This window comes from Bactrocera oleae, chromosome 6 (genome assembly GCF_042242935.1).
Source record: "Bactrocera oleae isolate idBacOlea1 chromosome 6, idBacOlea1, whole genome shotgun sequence".
Taxonomy (NCBI): Eukaryota; Metazoa; Arthropoda; class Insecta; order Diptera; family Tephritidae; genus Bactrocera; species Bactrocera oleae.
In genome coordinates, this window is record NC_091540.1 from 31,350,212 (window position 1) to 31,366,122 (window position 15,911).

Genomic DNA, 15,911 nt, shown 5'->3' on the forward strand with positions numbered 1-15,911 from the left:
GAAGCAATTCCTGCGATGAAAGCGTTTTTCGTCAAATGAAGAAGCTATTACAGCCGTTGACGGATATGCAGAGCTTCCGGAAAGAAATTATATGGATGGCATAAAATTATTGGAGGATCATTGGAATAAGTGTCTTGAAGTTAAGGAAGATTATATTGATTTAAAAAATATATTTCGTTCCAAAAACAGTATGTTTTTATTTCGAGCGCAGTAACTTTTCAACCGACCTGTATATGTATATACTTACAGATTTGTACCATATATCGTCAAATCGTCAGATGAAACATTAAGAAAAGGAATTCTTTGTCGTTAATAACTGTTTAAAATCTTTCGTATGTATATAATATGAGGTTTTCAGCTCTGTGTGTAAGACTACTCTTCAAAGTTCTTTTCCTCTGAAAGCTCAGAAAGGTAAAGGGAAACCCCTTTAGTGGACATCGGAGCTAATGGAGATCAGATCTTCAAGCAAAAGACTCTTCAACAAAGCCCGTAGAAGATACTCTGGGGACGATTTCTTACCTTTGTCGTAAAATACGGATAGAAGAGGTCCAGATTATGTATACATATATATGTATAACATTTCTTAAACCATCTTATATATGTAGTAATATATGCCAGAACAAAATAAAATCAACGAAAATTTGCTAGAAACAACTAGATAACGAAATTCTTAAATGCCAGAGTGTTCTAGTGGCGAAGTGTTGTTAAGGAATACTAAACAAGTATAAGCGCTGCCGGATCGTGCAGCAGATACAGTTATAATTAGAGTGCTGCCGTATAAAGACCAATTCAGATATAAGTAAGGAGTTGTAAATTCGGATAATGAGTAGTAAAGCGTCAAGTTGTTGGGATTGGAAATAAAGATAAGTGTATAGCATTAAATTGGGACTTTTATTTAATAATCCAGTGATCGTACTCAAGAGTGCGTTACATGTTAGACGATTTATAGAGAAATCCGTTACAATATATATAAATATGATAATTTCGTAATCTGGACTTCATCTATCCGTGATTCGCGACAAACGTACAAATTAGTTCAATCATACTAAACATAGCTATTTAAAATTATTATTAGCGCCCTTGACTTCCATTTCTTTATATTTCATTTGACGATTTCTGTCTTTTGAGCAATGCTGCCAAATACTTTGAGCAGTGCTTCCTAAAAATGTAAACTCAGGGTTGTTATCTACGTTTTCAAGTAGACTGATTTCTTTAAACTTCCGCAAATGACAATCTGATTTTAGTATCCAACGCAAAAATAACGGCAAATATAATTCATTAGCCTTCCGCAAATGGGGATGTAAAACTGTGATCTTAACGATTTTTTGTGTTAATCATTAATGCTCCAATTTTGAAAATAACTGAACCATTATTGAATTATATATATGGTACATATCTAGGTTGTGCTACTTTGGAGCGGGATTCCTCTTACGAAAAACATGTCTAATCCATGTCTCAGGTTTTTTTGTTTTGTTCTTACATTTTTTATTTACTGTGGTTTAAAATCTATCAAAAATAAATTTTTCAAAGATTTTAACCAATGACAATGCGTTTTTTGAGTGATAACTAAATATAACTAGATTGTAAATTAGACAAAATCATTAAAATGTAGATAGAAAAATCATGATGGATTAAAATATTTTTTTGTAAGCGGAAGCATGACACAACCTTATATAATTGAATTATGAATTCAACTTGTTAACAACTGCCAAGAGAAAATAAACTTGAAAAAAATTTATATTTTCACTTACATACTTGGATATAAATATAGTAACAAAAGTAATATATTACACAGATATTTGTATTTGATTTAGATTATAATAGTTTCAATTGCTTGCTAAGATTGAATTGTTTATAACAGAGCAATATTAGCTTCTAATCCAAATTCCAATGCGAACTGTAATTTTACAAGAGTAAATTAACTGATAAAGCTTTATTTTTATTTTACGTATTATTGCAGGCAGCATGACATCTGACTTTTTCCGTGTAGTTAACGAAGCTCGCCGTTATTCTCTCGGACCTTTTAGCCCTTCATTCAATATACAGACTTGCCTATTTGAGGGCTTACAAAAACATTTGCCTGAAGATGCGCACAAACGCGTCAGTGGACGTTTGCATATCTCCTTAACACGAGTGCATGATGGCAAAAATGTCATCGTCTCGGAATTTGAGTCACGTGACGAGCTTTTACAGGCCCTTTTGTGTGCATGCTTTATTCCAGGCTTTTCTGGAATATTTCCGCCTCGTTTTCGAGGAGTACGCTATATGGATGGAGCGTTTTCAGACAATTTGCCAATACTAGATGAGAACACAATAACCGTGAGTCCTTTCTGCGGAGAAAGTGATATTTGTCCACGTGATCAAAGTTCTCAACTTTTCCATTTGAATTGGGCAAATACGAGTATTGAAATATCACGACAGAATGTGAATCGTTTTGTTCGTATACTATTTCCACCACGTCCAGAATTTCTTTCGAAATTCTGTCAGCAGGGTTTCGACGACGCGATGCAGTTTCTTAATCGTAATAATTTAATAAACTGTCGCCGTTGTGTGGCGGTACAATCAACATTTGTAGTATCAGAAACCGTGGCACAACCACAGGACTTTGATCCTGAGTGTAGAGAGTGCAAAAAGCATAGAAATGTGAGTACATCACTATATTACAATTATAGGGCGAATAAAATTTATTTTATAACTGTGCATGTCATTTTAGGACGCTTTAAGCTCAAACATGCCACAAACTGTATTGGATGTCATTCAGGATTATATAGAGCAAGCTAATAAAGGACTGGCGAATTGGATATTCAGACATCGTGGAATAAAACTTTTGTCATTGCCAGCAACAGTGCCCTTAGACTTCTTCATGGCAACAGTTTCAAAGTAAGTTATTCACTTTCCTATATATACAGTGAATAAAAACAACTTGAACAGAAAGATGTATTGACTTTGAAGTGACTTTTCTCTTAAATTTTTTCAGCTTTTATGCTGCAACCAAGAGAAATAATGTGAATCTTATGTATTTTTTTTTTTTATAAATTTGAATTTTGAATCAATTTTGATGTTAACCATTAAAAATAAATAAAACATATTACTTCCAAGCGGGAAAAAACCTTGTACACTTACGTTGACAACACTTTAAATACAGTTATCTAATAGGTATCGTTATTTTTGTCTGCTATTACTTGCGTGTGATCAAACTGTATTATTTGGTAAGCGAATTTCTTTTTTGCGGTTGTAGTTTTTGAAGAAAAAATGGTGAAAAAGCAAACATCTCAAGATTTACAAGGCTTGGTAGTCAAATAATGGCAAGAGAACAAAAGTACTCAAGGAACACTCCAAAATACCCGATGTTGCTATCGTCAAAAAGTTGGAAGAAGCTGGCATTGCAAAAGTCCACCTCAAACTGTTCTTAGTGTCACCTAATTTCAGAGCACGCCACGAAACAAGCCAATCTTATCGAAGAGAAATATTGCGAAACGTTTACTATATTCCAAATTTAATAACATATATTTGACACTGATGGAAGGAAGTCAACGCTTAAAGACAAAAATTTAAATAATACTGTCAAGCATGAAACAAATGGAATGCAATGTGAACAAATGGTGTTGGCAACCTAGTTTTCATCGAAGGAATTATGAAAAGAATGAACTTGGAAATATTAAAAAATAATTTGACTCCGTCAGCAGCTAAACTAATTTCAAATGGTGATTGCTGCTTTGTTTTGGATAACGACCCGAATCATTCTGCTTTAGTGGTTAAGAAATGGTTGTTGTGCAACTTGAAAGAAGTGCAGCTGCATCCTCTCCTGGGTCCAGACCTCAATCCATTGAACATAACTTATGGGCCTCTATGGAAACAAAGGGAAGAGAGGAAATATGGCAAATATACCTCTTGAACTCATACAAAAATTGGCGCATTCTATTAATTTTTTTTAAGAGTGTTGTAATGTTAATTAATGCAAGGTTTTCGAAAACGGAGCCTTGGATTTCTGAACTTTTTGGAGAAAGCTGGATTTTTAAAAATAAATTTTAATGATTTTTTGAAAATCAATAAAACGGCAACTCATAAGTTTCTATATTTTAGGAGTAAGTCATTTCTCTAAGTCAAAACATCTTCCTGCACAAGCTTTTTTGGTTCATTGTATGTATATTTTTTGTATTTTTGTAATAGATTTTATTCAGATTTGACACAAGCCCGTTGAAATTAGAGATTACGATTACAATAATTATAATTAATTCATACATACGCATAAAACGTACATTTGAGGAATAGAATTATGGGTTTGGAGCTCAATAATAATACAACTTGGTAGACGGAATTAATAGTTATTACGCTTTAGATTATGTTAAAATGAATGTTATCATTAAAAAATATTTGCTGCTCATCTGTTTTTAAACTTTAATACGATAAATATAATATAATTTTTTTTTTTTAATTTTGTATTTAATTCTAGAACAGTGAAGCAGCTTCCAAAGCCATTTGGGAAGACATTTGCGAGCGCTTAACATAGTAAAACTTGCATGTTTAGTAAATGTAGTATAATTATTTACTTAAAAACTAGTTGATTGAAAGTAAAATACCACATAAATATTATACTTTGTATAATAAACAAAAAAGGCGTAAACAATTACAGATGTGTAATATTTACAGTTTAATTACAGAGCAACATCAAAGATAAATGTACGGTAAACTTATTTCAATTATTTACGAATTTCATTTAACTCCTTGATTTATTTCTTGTATTTGTATTTGTTCATATAAAAATGTGAGTCATAAATACTTAAAATAATTTAATACATTTTGAAATTTTTATAGATTATTATTTTGGATAACATTATCACATTAGAATCCTATGTTAGTCTTCTAAATAGATTACTTCCACTTCATACTTTCATTTAGCTTTCCTAACGTAACCAATATAAATCGCGATTTTCGAACCTAATTGTAAAATATGTATTTAGTCGTGCTCCATTGGCATCTTCTATTTAGATGCACCTGTATATGTATATAATGTGTTTTCATTTATCATATAAATCTGTAAACATATATATAGAAAAAATTGACAAATATCGTAAAAAAAATAAACACGTTCAAGAGATGCAAAGTTGTTCATTCCAAGTGCAAGAACATGAAATTTTGCATAAGAAATAACGAAACAGACGAAATTTCATTGCCTTACCAAATTGGCTTGGAAACTTACTTCTGCTTAACTATCCTTTCATATTATTTGAATTTTCGTAATCTATAAGGGCAAAAAAAAAAAAAAGTAATGAACTGTAAATTCAAAATTTAACGCCGTATCATTTTTGTTTTCGCTATCTATGCAAACTCCTCATTTATCTCTGCTTCATAGGATTACTACACTCACACCAAAATTAGGCAAACACATTCGCCGCAGGATAGAAAATATTTTAAGAAGGTTAAATGAAACTGTACAGACCCACATTCTAAACAAGTTCACGGTAAGTTAAATTTATTAAAAATTACTACTAGGTTAATAACATTTTAATGTTTTTCTCCTAAATAGATCTGTGAACCGCCGCATTTTGATACGACAGGCTTACTGCATTCGAAACGTCTATACGGACCAAGAGTATCAATATTAGTTGATGAATGGTAAGTTCCTCAAAAACATATTTATCTATATAGAGTGCTTTCAAAGAATAGCGTTTTCGTTTTCCAAAGTGTAGGTAGCGTTTATTGCGAAAAATGTTGTATTTATACATTATTTTGAAATAGCTGACGTCTATTCCATTATAGCCTGACATTTTTAATGGCAACTTACAGCTAAATTTTCCGCATATTGCACAGAAAGCGACCTCCAGGTACATATATATATTCTTAATATTTTGGCTTTCATTAAAGCCCAAACATTCTCTATTGTTTTGGCGTCTGGTGACTCTGATGGCCAATCTAAAATAACAAATGGTTTTCCTGCTGCCATTGAGTACAGAGTCTGCTCCTATGTTTCAAATCATTGTCTTCTTACAGTATCCAATCATGGTTATTTTTGCCGATTCATCTGTGAATATTGCAATGCTCCAATCACGGTTGATATTTTCCTGCGCCCAGTGCAACCATTTTCCAGTATTTGAAAAGTAAGGGTTTAATTACAGTACTGCTGCGTTTGAAGCCAGATCTCTGAGGATATTTAGAGATATATCTAATTCATTTTTAAACAAGAATTTTTAGCTTCTATCAAACTGAGCAGTGAGTTTCGTTTCAAAAAGGAAACAATAGCGTTTTCCTCACTTTTAGATGTCACTTGATTCATATCTCTTCGTGGCTTGTCATCTACGTCTCCAGTTTTTTTATTATGGTCAGACCACCTCTTCAAAATTGTACAACTCGTATATAACCACTATGCTGTTTTATTAATAGTCCATTTGGGACCTTTAGTATGCTTCGTTAGAAAGGCTTCAAGCCTTTCTTTAGAAAGCTTCAACACGTATCTTAAAATTAGTACTCATTTTTCTTATTTCACGGCACGACGTGACACATTAAAACCGTTTTCCGCGAAATGATCGGGCAAATGTTAAACCTTATTTTTTCAACGCATTGTACACATGTCCATTAAATAATACTTGTCACGTCATCTCTATAATGTCGAAAGTCAAAAAAATTTTCATAAATAAAGAAAATTTTCTACATAAGCATGTGTTCAAAATTGAAAAAAATAAAATAAAAATGTTGACTAAAATGCTAAATGCCGAGAAAAAAATCATACCTCAACAATCACAAGAAGCATTGCACAGAACAATGAAAGATTTAAACACACACGATACACGTTTCGGTAGTGCTGATGGAAAAAACCTTTGATCATTAAAAAGATCACCGATTCTAATATATATATTCTTGAAGCACCTACTGACTGTATAATGGAGAATTGGCCTGTTGCAGCAGACCAGTATTCAGAAGGCTAATCCCTTAAATTCTTATACCGGCAATAACGTCTTGATCTTTAGTGGTTAATGTACCATAGCTGCAGCAACGCGTGGCTGGATCTACTAGTCGTATTACATATGTATATGCTTAAGAGCTTGAAAGCAATACTAAATATTTTTGTAGATGCTTTTATGATAATGTTTATTCTCTCTCTCTTTGTTAATGATTATTCCAAATGAAGCTACAATTTCAACAATTTTAAGTTGCAGTGTGTAAAGTTGCTAAATGCAATGAGAACTTAAACATCAAAATGTCCTACAACAATTATAAGTTTTTTTTCTAGATAGAGTATAATAAAGTTATGAATTTATTCCAGTGGTGCTCCTTCAATAGAAGGAGATGTGGACAACTATGAACATGTTCTCAAAGTAACTACTCATAACGATGCGCTTTATGCTTATTACTATACCGACGATCTTACAAATAAAGTAAGCATTTTTGTAAAAATATTACAATATGAAATTTTGTTTAAAATATCTATTATTACAGGTTAAAGTTACCGAAATATTTGAAATTGATGAAGAAGAAAAACTAGCGGTCGATCCAAAATTATTTGAAGGCATTGTTGAAGATCACCCAAACCCTCATCAGCATCATCATAATGTAGTTAGTGAATGGAATGGAGTAGAGTCTGGTAAGAGCAGCAAATAGTGTATATATATCCTATATCTGAAGTTCATTTATAACGTATAAAATGGTAAAACGCGCATTAAATGATTATGTTAATATAATATTCGTTTCAATTTTATTACAAGTACTAATTTTAGCTTTATAACTTATATGGAACTTCAGAATGGAATGTCATATTCGCGAAATCATTATCATCAAGTATAAAATAATTTAACTAAGAAAATTTCTTCATTTTTGTTGCATTTTTTCTTTTACAGTACAAGTTATACCCAGCAAACCAGAATTTCGTGAAGATATTTTTTAAAAGAAATGATTACGATACCAAAATTATTAAATTTGTGCTGACAATATCTCTATCAAAAATATAAAATAATAAATGATGGACAGAGGTAAATTTTTCCAAACAACAGATTTTGAGCAAAACTGAAAAGTTTGTCTTTTCTATGAACTTTAGATTGTTTTGTTATCGTTTGTAATTGGTTACTAACTGTTTGCATTTGTAGAAAGTATAAAATCATTATTAGTTATGTTGATAACTGAAATATATAATTTTCACTCAGTTTGTTTTAATCGTCTATCATCTTTCTTTTCTATTCAAATTGGGAAATACTTTTAATGTTAATCAGGAAGCTAAGCTACTTTACTGACTAATGGTATATTAGTATCCAGGGGCTAAAATCTAGTTTATCTGATCGATTTTCGATACCCAATGTGTGAAGCACTTGAACGAATGTACGCTAAAATTAATATGTGGCTATAACGTCCGGTGTGTTTTACGTGAGTACCTTCCGTCGACGGCCTTAGCTCACGGTGCTCCAAAGCACAACGTATCAAAACAATGCGTTGATAAGCGCCCCAAATAATACGAGCTATTTGCAAGTATTAATTTGGATACCAGTGGCCATTGTGTAGCGGCACACTGACCATCTTGGTAGGATTCGAGGCCGAACTAAAACCTCTTCCGTTTTCAGGTACGGACCCCAGTTGCTTGTGCAACTTCTTTTTTGAACTGAAAATTCTTTTCTTCCAGCATTTAGGTTTAAACCACAGCCACCACGATACTCCCCAAAGGGCCGAACCCAATGAGCAGATTGAACCGAAGTCCTAGGGCATTCTGCTGACCGTGGTACCAGAGTTGAGTCTCCGGTAAGACTGTGTAGCCGAAGCTATTGCCAGTTGAGCTCCGCCTTACTCAATGACTGGTGACATTTGTCGCTTGAACTTCAAATGTCTTTTTATTTGGAATCTCATTTAAAGTCTATAATATCAGTTCAAGCTGAATATTATAGCACTATTTCAGACATCATTTACTATGCTGATATTTCTGGGCAAAATAAAATAACAGTCATAGTGCATTTGGGTTTTAGCGCCTCTTACGACAGGCATGCCTTACCGCGGGTAAATTCTTACCCCTACCCGCAGGGGGAATTTGTGGTTACAATCTAGTATTTATGAATAAAGTATTTTTAAGATAAAATACAATAAAATTTATTTATCAATATTAACATGTTGCAAAAGCTGTCGGCCAATTCCCCTTTTGACTACTTTGTTTTTAACCAATTTGTCTATTTCTGCCAGAAACGGATTCCAAAAAAAAAGAAATAATAAAATAGCAGTGAACTATAAAAATAACTGCCAAGTATTTAGTTCAGCGCTTGTACGTAAAATCTTATTGAATTTTTTAACAATGTTTTCGAATCAGATAACGTATACACATTGGGTATTAAAATTTCAGTATAACTCAACTGGACTTGTTTGTTCTATTTCGTTTGCACACTTAGTATATTTGCTCCGCCCATCCACTAAGTAGAATTTGTTTGTGGAATTAATCTGTAGATTTTGCACAAAACTCATAACTAATTTATAAATATCATGTTTTCCAATAACTATATATTTATATATCTTGAATTGTATGTTATTATTTCCATAGCTTTTTATATTGATGAATATGCGACTAACCAAATGCCTTTTGAACGAGACATTAAACGAAAAACTTCGATAAGCACTGACACTGGATACTAGAATGAAAGTGAATATGCGATCATTAACGACAACGACCTTGCCAAAAAAATCGAATATGAGGTGTTCAGCGCCCAAAAGTTGATCACTACTTTGGCACATAACATCAAGGAAATAATAGAGTTGGAGAAACGGATTTATCTAATGTTTGATAGCGGCAAACCCGAAAACTTCAAAAGGCAATTAAGATGAATTATGAGTTATATAAATTAATTACACTTCCGATGATTTTGATAAACGAGTATACCAACAAATGGAAGTATATAGTTCTTGCCTTAAGTTATAAATTTGACGGAAACTCCTTTATGGAAGTACAATTATTAGCAAATAGAAAATATGATTTGTAAATTGGATCGTTAAAATCTTTAAATTTATCATAAGTAATACTATTAAATATAAGATTTGTATGTAAGTAAATATTTCAAGTCTTTTGTTTAGCGTTTTTAATTATTAAATTCGAAACAACATGGTAGTCTGTCAAAAATAATTAATGAAAAGTATTCGTTTTGTGTTTGTATGCTATAATAGGTGAGGGTGTCTAATGTGCGCAACTATTGGGACCTGATGATTTATAATTACTTGCGGATATTCGACACAATATTGCCTTAAGGATTAACAATCGAAACATCTTAACACTTTGCATTAATTACTTTGAAAGTTTACTATCAGTTTGCTATTTTGGCTACAAAACCAACTTGAATTTAAGGATGAGTAGTTAAGAAAATGGTATTATCCTAGAAATGTAGTAATGTGTCCTTAATTTAAGTACTTCCGATATATAAATTATATTAAGAACATTTTAAAAGTTACATATACATTCACTTATGTCTGTTTTCTAAAAAATATATATATTTATTTATAGGAATGAGGTAAAATTTATCTCTGGCCTATATGTTTAAGACAAATAAAAATATAATATTTATATACTCTAATGCTTTTTTATTATTTGAACCGTTCTTAGGAATTGAAAAAAAATTCCGGAAAGTCATAATTTTTAATTTGAAAAAAAAAATAATTTTGACAAAAAATTACACACTTTGCACATGTTTTTTTTTTTGTTGTTGTAACGGTTATCCAGTCCCCGTTTGGGTGGTAAGTTATAGTTTGGTTGTCGTCGAGGTCATCTAACGGGAGGCCCAGGAAACGAGCTGTTTCGACGGGGTCGGACCATAGGGATGGATGCAAAGAGGTGTCATGCGGAGACTCATTGCATGCAGGATATATATTGGGTATGTCGGGGTCGATTCTAAATAAGTAGGCGTTCAACCTACTGCAATATCCAGAACAAAGTTGCTCGAGGGTCATTCTGGATTCTCGAGGCAACTCGAGCTCTACGTCTGCTATGGGTGGTGGTTTGAATCCTAGTATGCCATTCAATGCGATGGAGTCGGTGAAGGAAGAAGTTTACTGTGAATGGCGGTCAGTGCTTGTCTAAAGTTCGTTGCGTCCGAAGTCCGTTCGGCGTACTGTCTGATGTCGTCGACGTAATCAAGGAAGGACCTCTTGATGTTCCTAGGAGGCGGTTCCACTTCAAGCAGACGACTACAGGGGTAATTTCTGCGAAAACATCCCAGCAGAAACTGCTTGGAGAGGAGCTCGTTATGTTCCTTAACCGGAAGCATTAGGACCTCACTGTGCAGGTGTTCTATTGGGGACGTCAAGGGGCATCCCATGATAGTCCGGAATGCAGGGTTTTGACAAGTCTGAAGCTTCTTCGTCTGCGTTGCACTACATCCAGGCGACCATATTCTTGATGCATAGTTTAGGACCGGCCGGACGATTGCCTTGCATGTTGCCAACAACGTTTATTTGTCTTTTCCCCAAGAGCTTTCGGCAAGCGATTTGAGGATTTTGTTGCGGCTCTGTACTTTTTTTAAAATTTTAGGTTGACTGTCGGAATTTTAATGTCATCGACTGAAATGTCTAAATCCAGTATGTCCTCCTTCGTCCAGTTTGTGAAAATGGTCGCTGTGGATTTAGTTGGGGAGAGTGTCAGGCTCCTTGCAGAGAAGAAGCGAAAAAGGTCGGAGAGATAACCGTTTACTTTCGAGCACATGTCATCGATTCCATTGCCCGACATCAAAATCGTGCAGTCATGGCTGGGGGAGTTTCGAACAATGGAAATTAAGCAGTAGCGGGGAAAGAACACCGCCCTACGGAACCCCCTGTTGAATTCTTCTAAGTTTGGAATTTTGACCTCGAAACAGTTCGGATAAATGCCGACCGCTCAGGTAGTTCATAGTTCACCGCTTCAGCCTTTGAGGGAGCGTGGATTGTTCTATGTTCTCAAGTACCGTTGTGTGGTTGACTGGGCTTTTGACAAGTCCAACGCTACGAGGATCGTCCTCTCGCAGAGTTGATTATGGCCATAAACTAGCTGGGCGTTTATGACGCTAAGTGCTGTGGTGGTGCTGTGCCCATTTCTGAAGCCAAGCTTATGGTCTGTTTTAGCATCAGCATGCTTATTCCATCAGGGCCAATGGCACTCTGAACCTTCCCATCGGTGAAAGGAAGTGGTGCGCGGTCTTTTGGATCGCGCACTTCTTCGGATCCGAGGAGGCATGGCCATCGAATTGAATTTCAACTCGTTCGTCATGCCTCTTCGGATTAGACAAGGCCTTGACAGTAGTCCAAAGCTAACTCACACCGGTGGAGAGGTTGCAGGACTTCGGATGCTCTATCCAGCCGGTATGAAGCGAACAGTAGCAACAGCGATCACCTAGCGGAGTTGACGTTCGCCAACGATGACATCCATAGGAATGGGTAGTGCGGTGAAGGTACTCTCGGTAAATTCTGTGAAGCCGACCCAGTTAGCTTTGTTAAAGTTAACAAAGTTGCGGTTGTCCACAGAAATAAAGTCGGAAGGTTTCTCGATTGAGATAACTATGGGCAGATGGTCTGATGCGAGAGTTAGCATAGGTCACTAGGTTGTGCTATGCAGCTCGGAAAATCAATTTCTAATTTAATTCAACATCTCTCAATGACAATCCAGGATTACGTTTTGGGAATAGCGTAAACCCTTTCTGCCAGGCCTTCCTTACCTGCCTTTGATTACTTTCTGGACAATTCCCACAACAGCCGGTTCTACGTTACCGGAATTGACTCGGACCATTCAGCAACTCCTGGTTCCTCACACAGTCTGTTCCGTGTGTCAGACCATAATACGCCGGAATGTCACATCAGTTAAGTGCAATTCTTGCACTGTCGTGTTCCGGCCTGCGCAGCACACGTGAGTGGAGTGCGTCGTATGTTGCCGCATGCTGTAGGAGTCTGCCCTGCATTCCCATTTAGTGGCGTCGTCAAACAACACCATAGTGCGACAACCGCCCATGCGGATATTACAGCTGCAACAACCATCACCTACACGTACCTCCCTCACCCCAATGATCACAATCGGACACCGGCGAGAAACGCGAATTTTACAATTTAACTGCAACGGACTCCAGAGTACGATCGAGGAGATCGATAGCTGCGGTCCAAAAAACCAAGTTAAACAGCCACTCAGATCTTCTGAGTTGTGCAGGTTTCAACGTTTTGCTTAAGGATCGCGAGCGAGATGATGGTGGAGCCTTCATACTGCACAACACCGTGCAATATCATTTAATCGATGGTGACATCGACCGCAGGAATAATACTCTTGAATGTCAGTGTATCGATGTCCGGTCAGGCGATGTCGAGCTCGAGATATTTAATATATACATCCCCTTAGTTACATGTTGCCCAACAGAATATCACTCGAACATAGGTGCGCTTCTTCGTGATGAAACCCGTTTGGTGCTAGGCGACTTTGACGCGCACCACGATCTTTACACGTTTCTGCACAATGAAGGACGAAGCCCCCATGAGATATGAGCACCTGTACCGTTCCCACGACAGTCGGGTCTACGTAACCACAACGGACCCGGATTTATTCCGGCCAAGGACTGTCAACTCGGCAGAATTCTGCCGTTACCTGTATTAGCTCGCTTGATATTTCCATCGCTAGCGGTGGTCTGATAAGTAGCATAACCTGGCGACCTATGCTAACTCTCGCATCAGACCATCTGCCCATAATTATCTCGATCGAGAAACCTCCCGACTTTATTTCTATGGACAAGCGCTCCTTTATTAACTTTAACAAAGCTAACTCTTTCGGCTTCACTGAATTTACTGAGAGCACTTTCAACGCACTACCCATTCCTACGGACGTCATCGTTGGCGAGCGTCAATTCCGCTGGGTGATCGCTGCTGCTACTGCTCGCTTCATTCCGGCTGGAAGAATCGCGGAACTCCGCCCTTATTTCCCAGCCGAAGCAGCTGTATTAGCAAACGAGCGCGATACCTTACGCCATGCCGATCCCTGTGATCCCCGAAGAAGGGATCTCAATTTGAAGATTCAACAAATGGTGAATCTACATAAGCGGAGAAAATGTATAGAGCACCTGAAGTCCTGCAATCTCTCCACCGGTGTGAGTAAGCTCTGGACTACTGTCAAGGCCTTGTCTAATCCGAGGAGACATTACGACCGGGTTGAAATCCAATTCGATGAACATACCTCCTCGGACCCGAAGAAGTGCGCGAACTATTTTAGGCGGCAGTTTACACTGCACCCTTCGACCGACAAGGCCATACGATGTGTTACCCGACGACTGCGCAAAATGCCAAAAGACTGCGCACCACTTACTTTCCCCGATGGCTAGGTTCAGACTGTCATCAAAAAGGCCAAATCGTCTAAACCCATTGGCCTGACGGATGATGCTAAAACATCTAGGCTCGACGGGAGTAAGCTACCTCACCAAGGTCCTCAACTTGTCGATGTCCACTCTTCAAATACCCGATGTGTGGAAAGTCGGAAGAGTGGTCCCACTACTGAAACCTGGGAAACCCACCAACAGAGGGGTATTATCGCCCAAGACCTGCGAGAGGACGATCTTCGTAGCGATGGACTTGTCGAAAGCTTTTGACAGTCAATCACACAACGCTACTTAAGGACCTAGAACAATCAACGCTTCCTCCAGGGCTGAACCGGTGGACTATGAACTACCTGAGCGGTCGGCGTTCATCGTACTGTTTCGAGGTCAAAACTCCAAACTTAGAAGAATTCAACAGGGGGTTCCGCAAGGTGGTTTCCTCTCCCCACTACTTATTAATTTCTACATCTCGAAACTCCCAAACACCAGCGTGAATTTCCGTGAACTTTTATGCTGATAACTGCACGATATTGACGTCGGGCAATGGAATCGATGACATGTGCTCGAAAGTAAACAGCTACCTCTCCGACTTTTCTCGCTTCTTCCTTGCAAGAAGTCTGACACTCTTCCCCACCAAATCCACAGCGACCATTTTCACAAACTGGACGAAGGAGTACAGACTGAATGTGAACATTTCAGTCGATGGCACAAAAATTTCAACAGTCAATAACCCTACAATTTTAGACGTTACATTAGACTAGGAGTCAAACCACCCCCTATCGCAGACGTAACGCTCGAGTTGCCTCGTGAATCTAGAGTAACCCTTGCGCAACTTCGTTCTGCATATTGTAGCATTTTAAACTCCTACTTATACAGAATAGACCCCGACATTCCAAACATATGTCCTGCGTGCAATGTGTCTCCGCCTGACCACCTCCTTGCATGCCCAACAAACCCAACTCATCTAACACCCTTTTCCCTATAGTCCTACCCCGTCGAAACAGCTTTTTTCTTGGGCCTCCCGTTAAATGAACTCGACGATAACCAAACTATAACTTATCATCCAAGCGAGGACTAGATGACCATTACAACAACAACATTACTTTCTGGACTTTCCGCAACAGTTGGGTCTTGGTAACCGCAACGGACCTGGATTTTTATCCGGCCAAGGACTGTCAACTCGGCAGCATTCTGCCGCCCCAACAACATTACTTTTTGGACCGTGTTCAGAATATCGTCCTTTTTAATAGCACACCCAAATTTGCACAACTTCCATATCCAGGAAACAATGATGTCTTCTTGTTCATTGTCAAATATGATTGGGGATCCAATTTGAAAGAAAACTCAGACATTTTTCCGATACAATTATCAAAAAATTATGCTTAATATACAGTTATAAATCAATTGAATTTTTTCTAAGCATGGTAGTTTGAACGGTTTTCTTAGCTTAAATGCAAAACAAGAGTAGTGTCCGATAGCTGGCACACTTACCCTACAAACAAATTACAGACTTCCTAAATTAACATTTTAAGGCTGTAAACAATGATATCGAAATTTGTATCTTTTGAACCATTTGACCAATTGACCAATTAAGAAATTTTTTGTATGTGTTATTAAATCATATCTTTTCGCTTAAAAAAGTTTACC

The 15,911-nt window shown here is 36.8% G+C and overlaps 1 protein-coding gene across 4 annotated transcripts in view; it reads left to right on the plus strand.

The window, feature by feature from the left end:
- The window catches only part of bmm (brummer), a 70,424-nt gene extending 59,898 nt beyond the window's left edge, over positions 1-10,526 (plus strand). For 2 of the 4 annotated variants that reach the window (XM_036374059.2, XM_070111651.1), the window contains 8 exons: positions 1,961-2,643; positions 2,714-2,880; positions 5,354-5,462; positions 5,528-5,616; positions 7,262-7,373; positions 7,435-7,579; positions 7,833-7,964; positions 9,506-10,526. In XM_036374059.2, the coding sequence (XP_036229952.1) occupies positions 1,961-2,643; positions 2,714-2,880; positions 5,354-5,462; positions 5,528-5,616; positions 7,262-7,373; positions 7,435-7,579; positions 7,833-7,879 (1,352 nt within the window). In that variant the 3' untranslated portion in view covers positions 7,880-7,964; positions 9,506-10,526. The remainder of the gene's footprint in view (positions 1-1,960; positions 2,644-2,713; positions 2,881-5,353; positions 5,463-5,527; positions 5,617-7,261; positions 7,374-7,434; positions 7,580-7,832; positions 7,965-9,505) is intronic. The other 2 variants (XM_070111652.1, XM_070111650.1) reach the window with 1 other exon arrangement.
- The last annotated feature ends 5,385 nt before the right edge of the window (positions 10,527-15,911 follow it).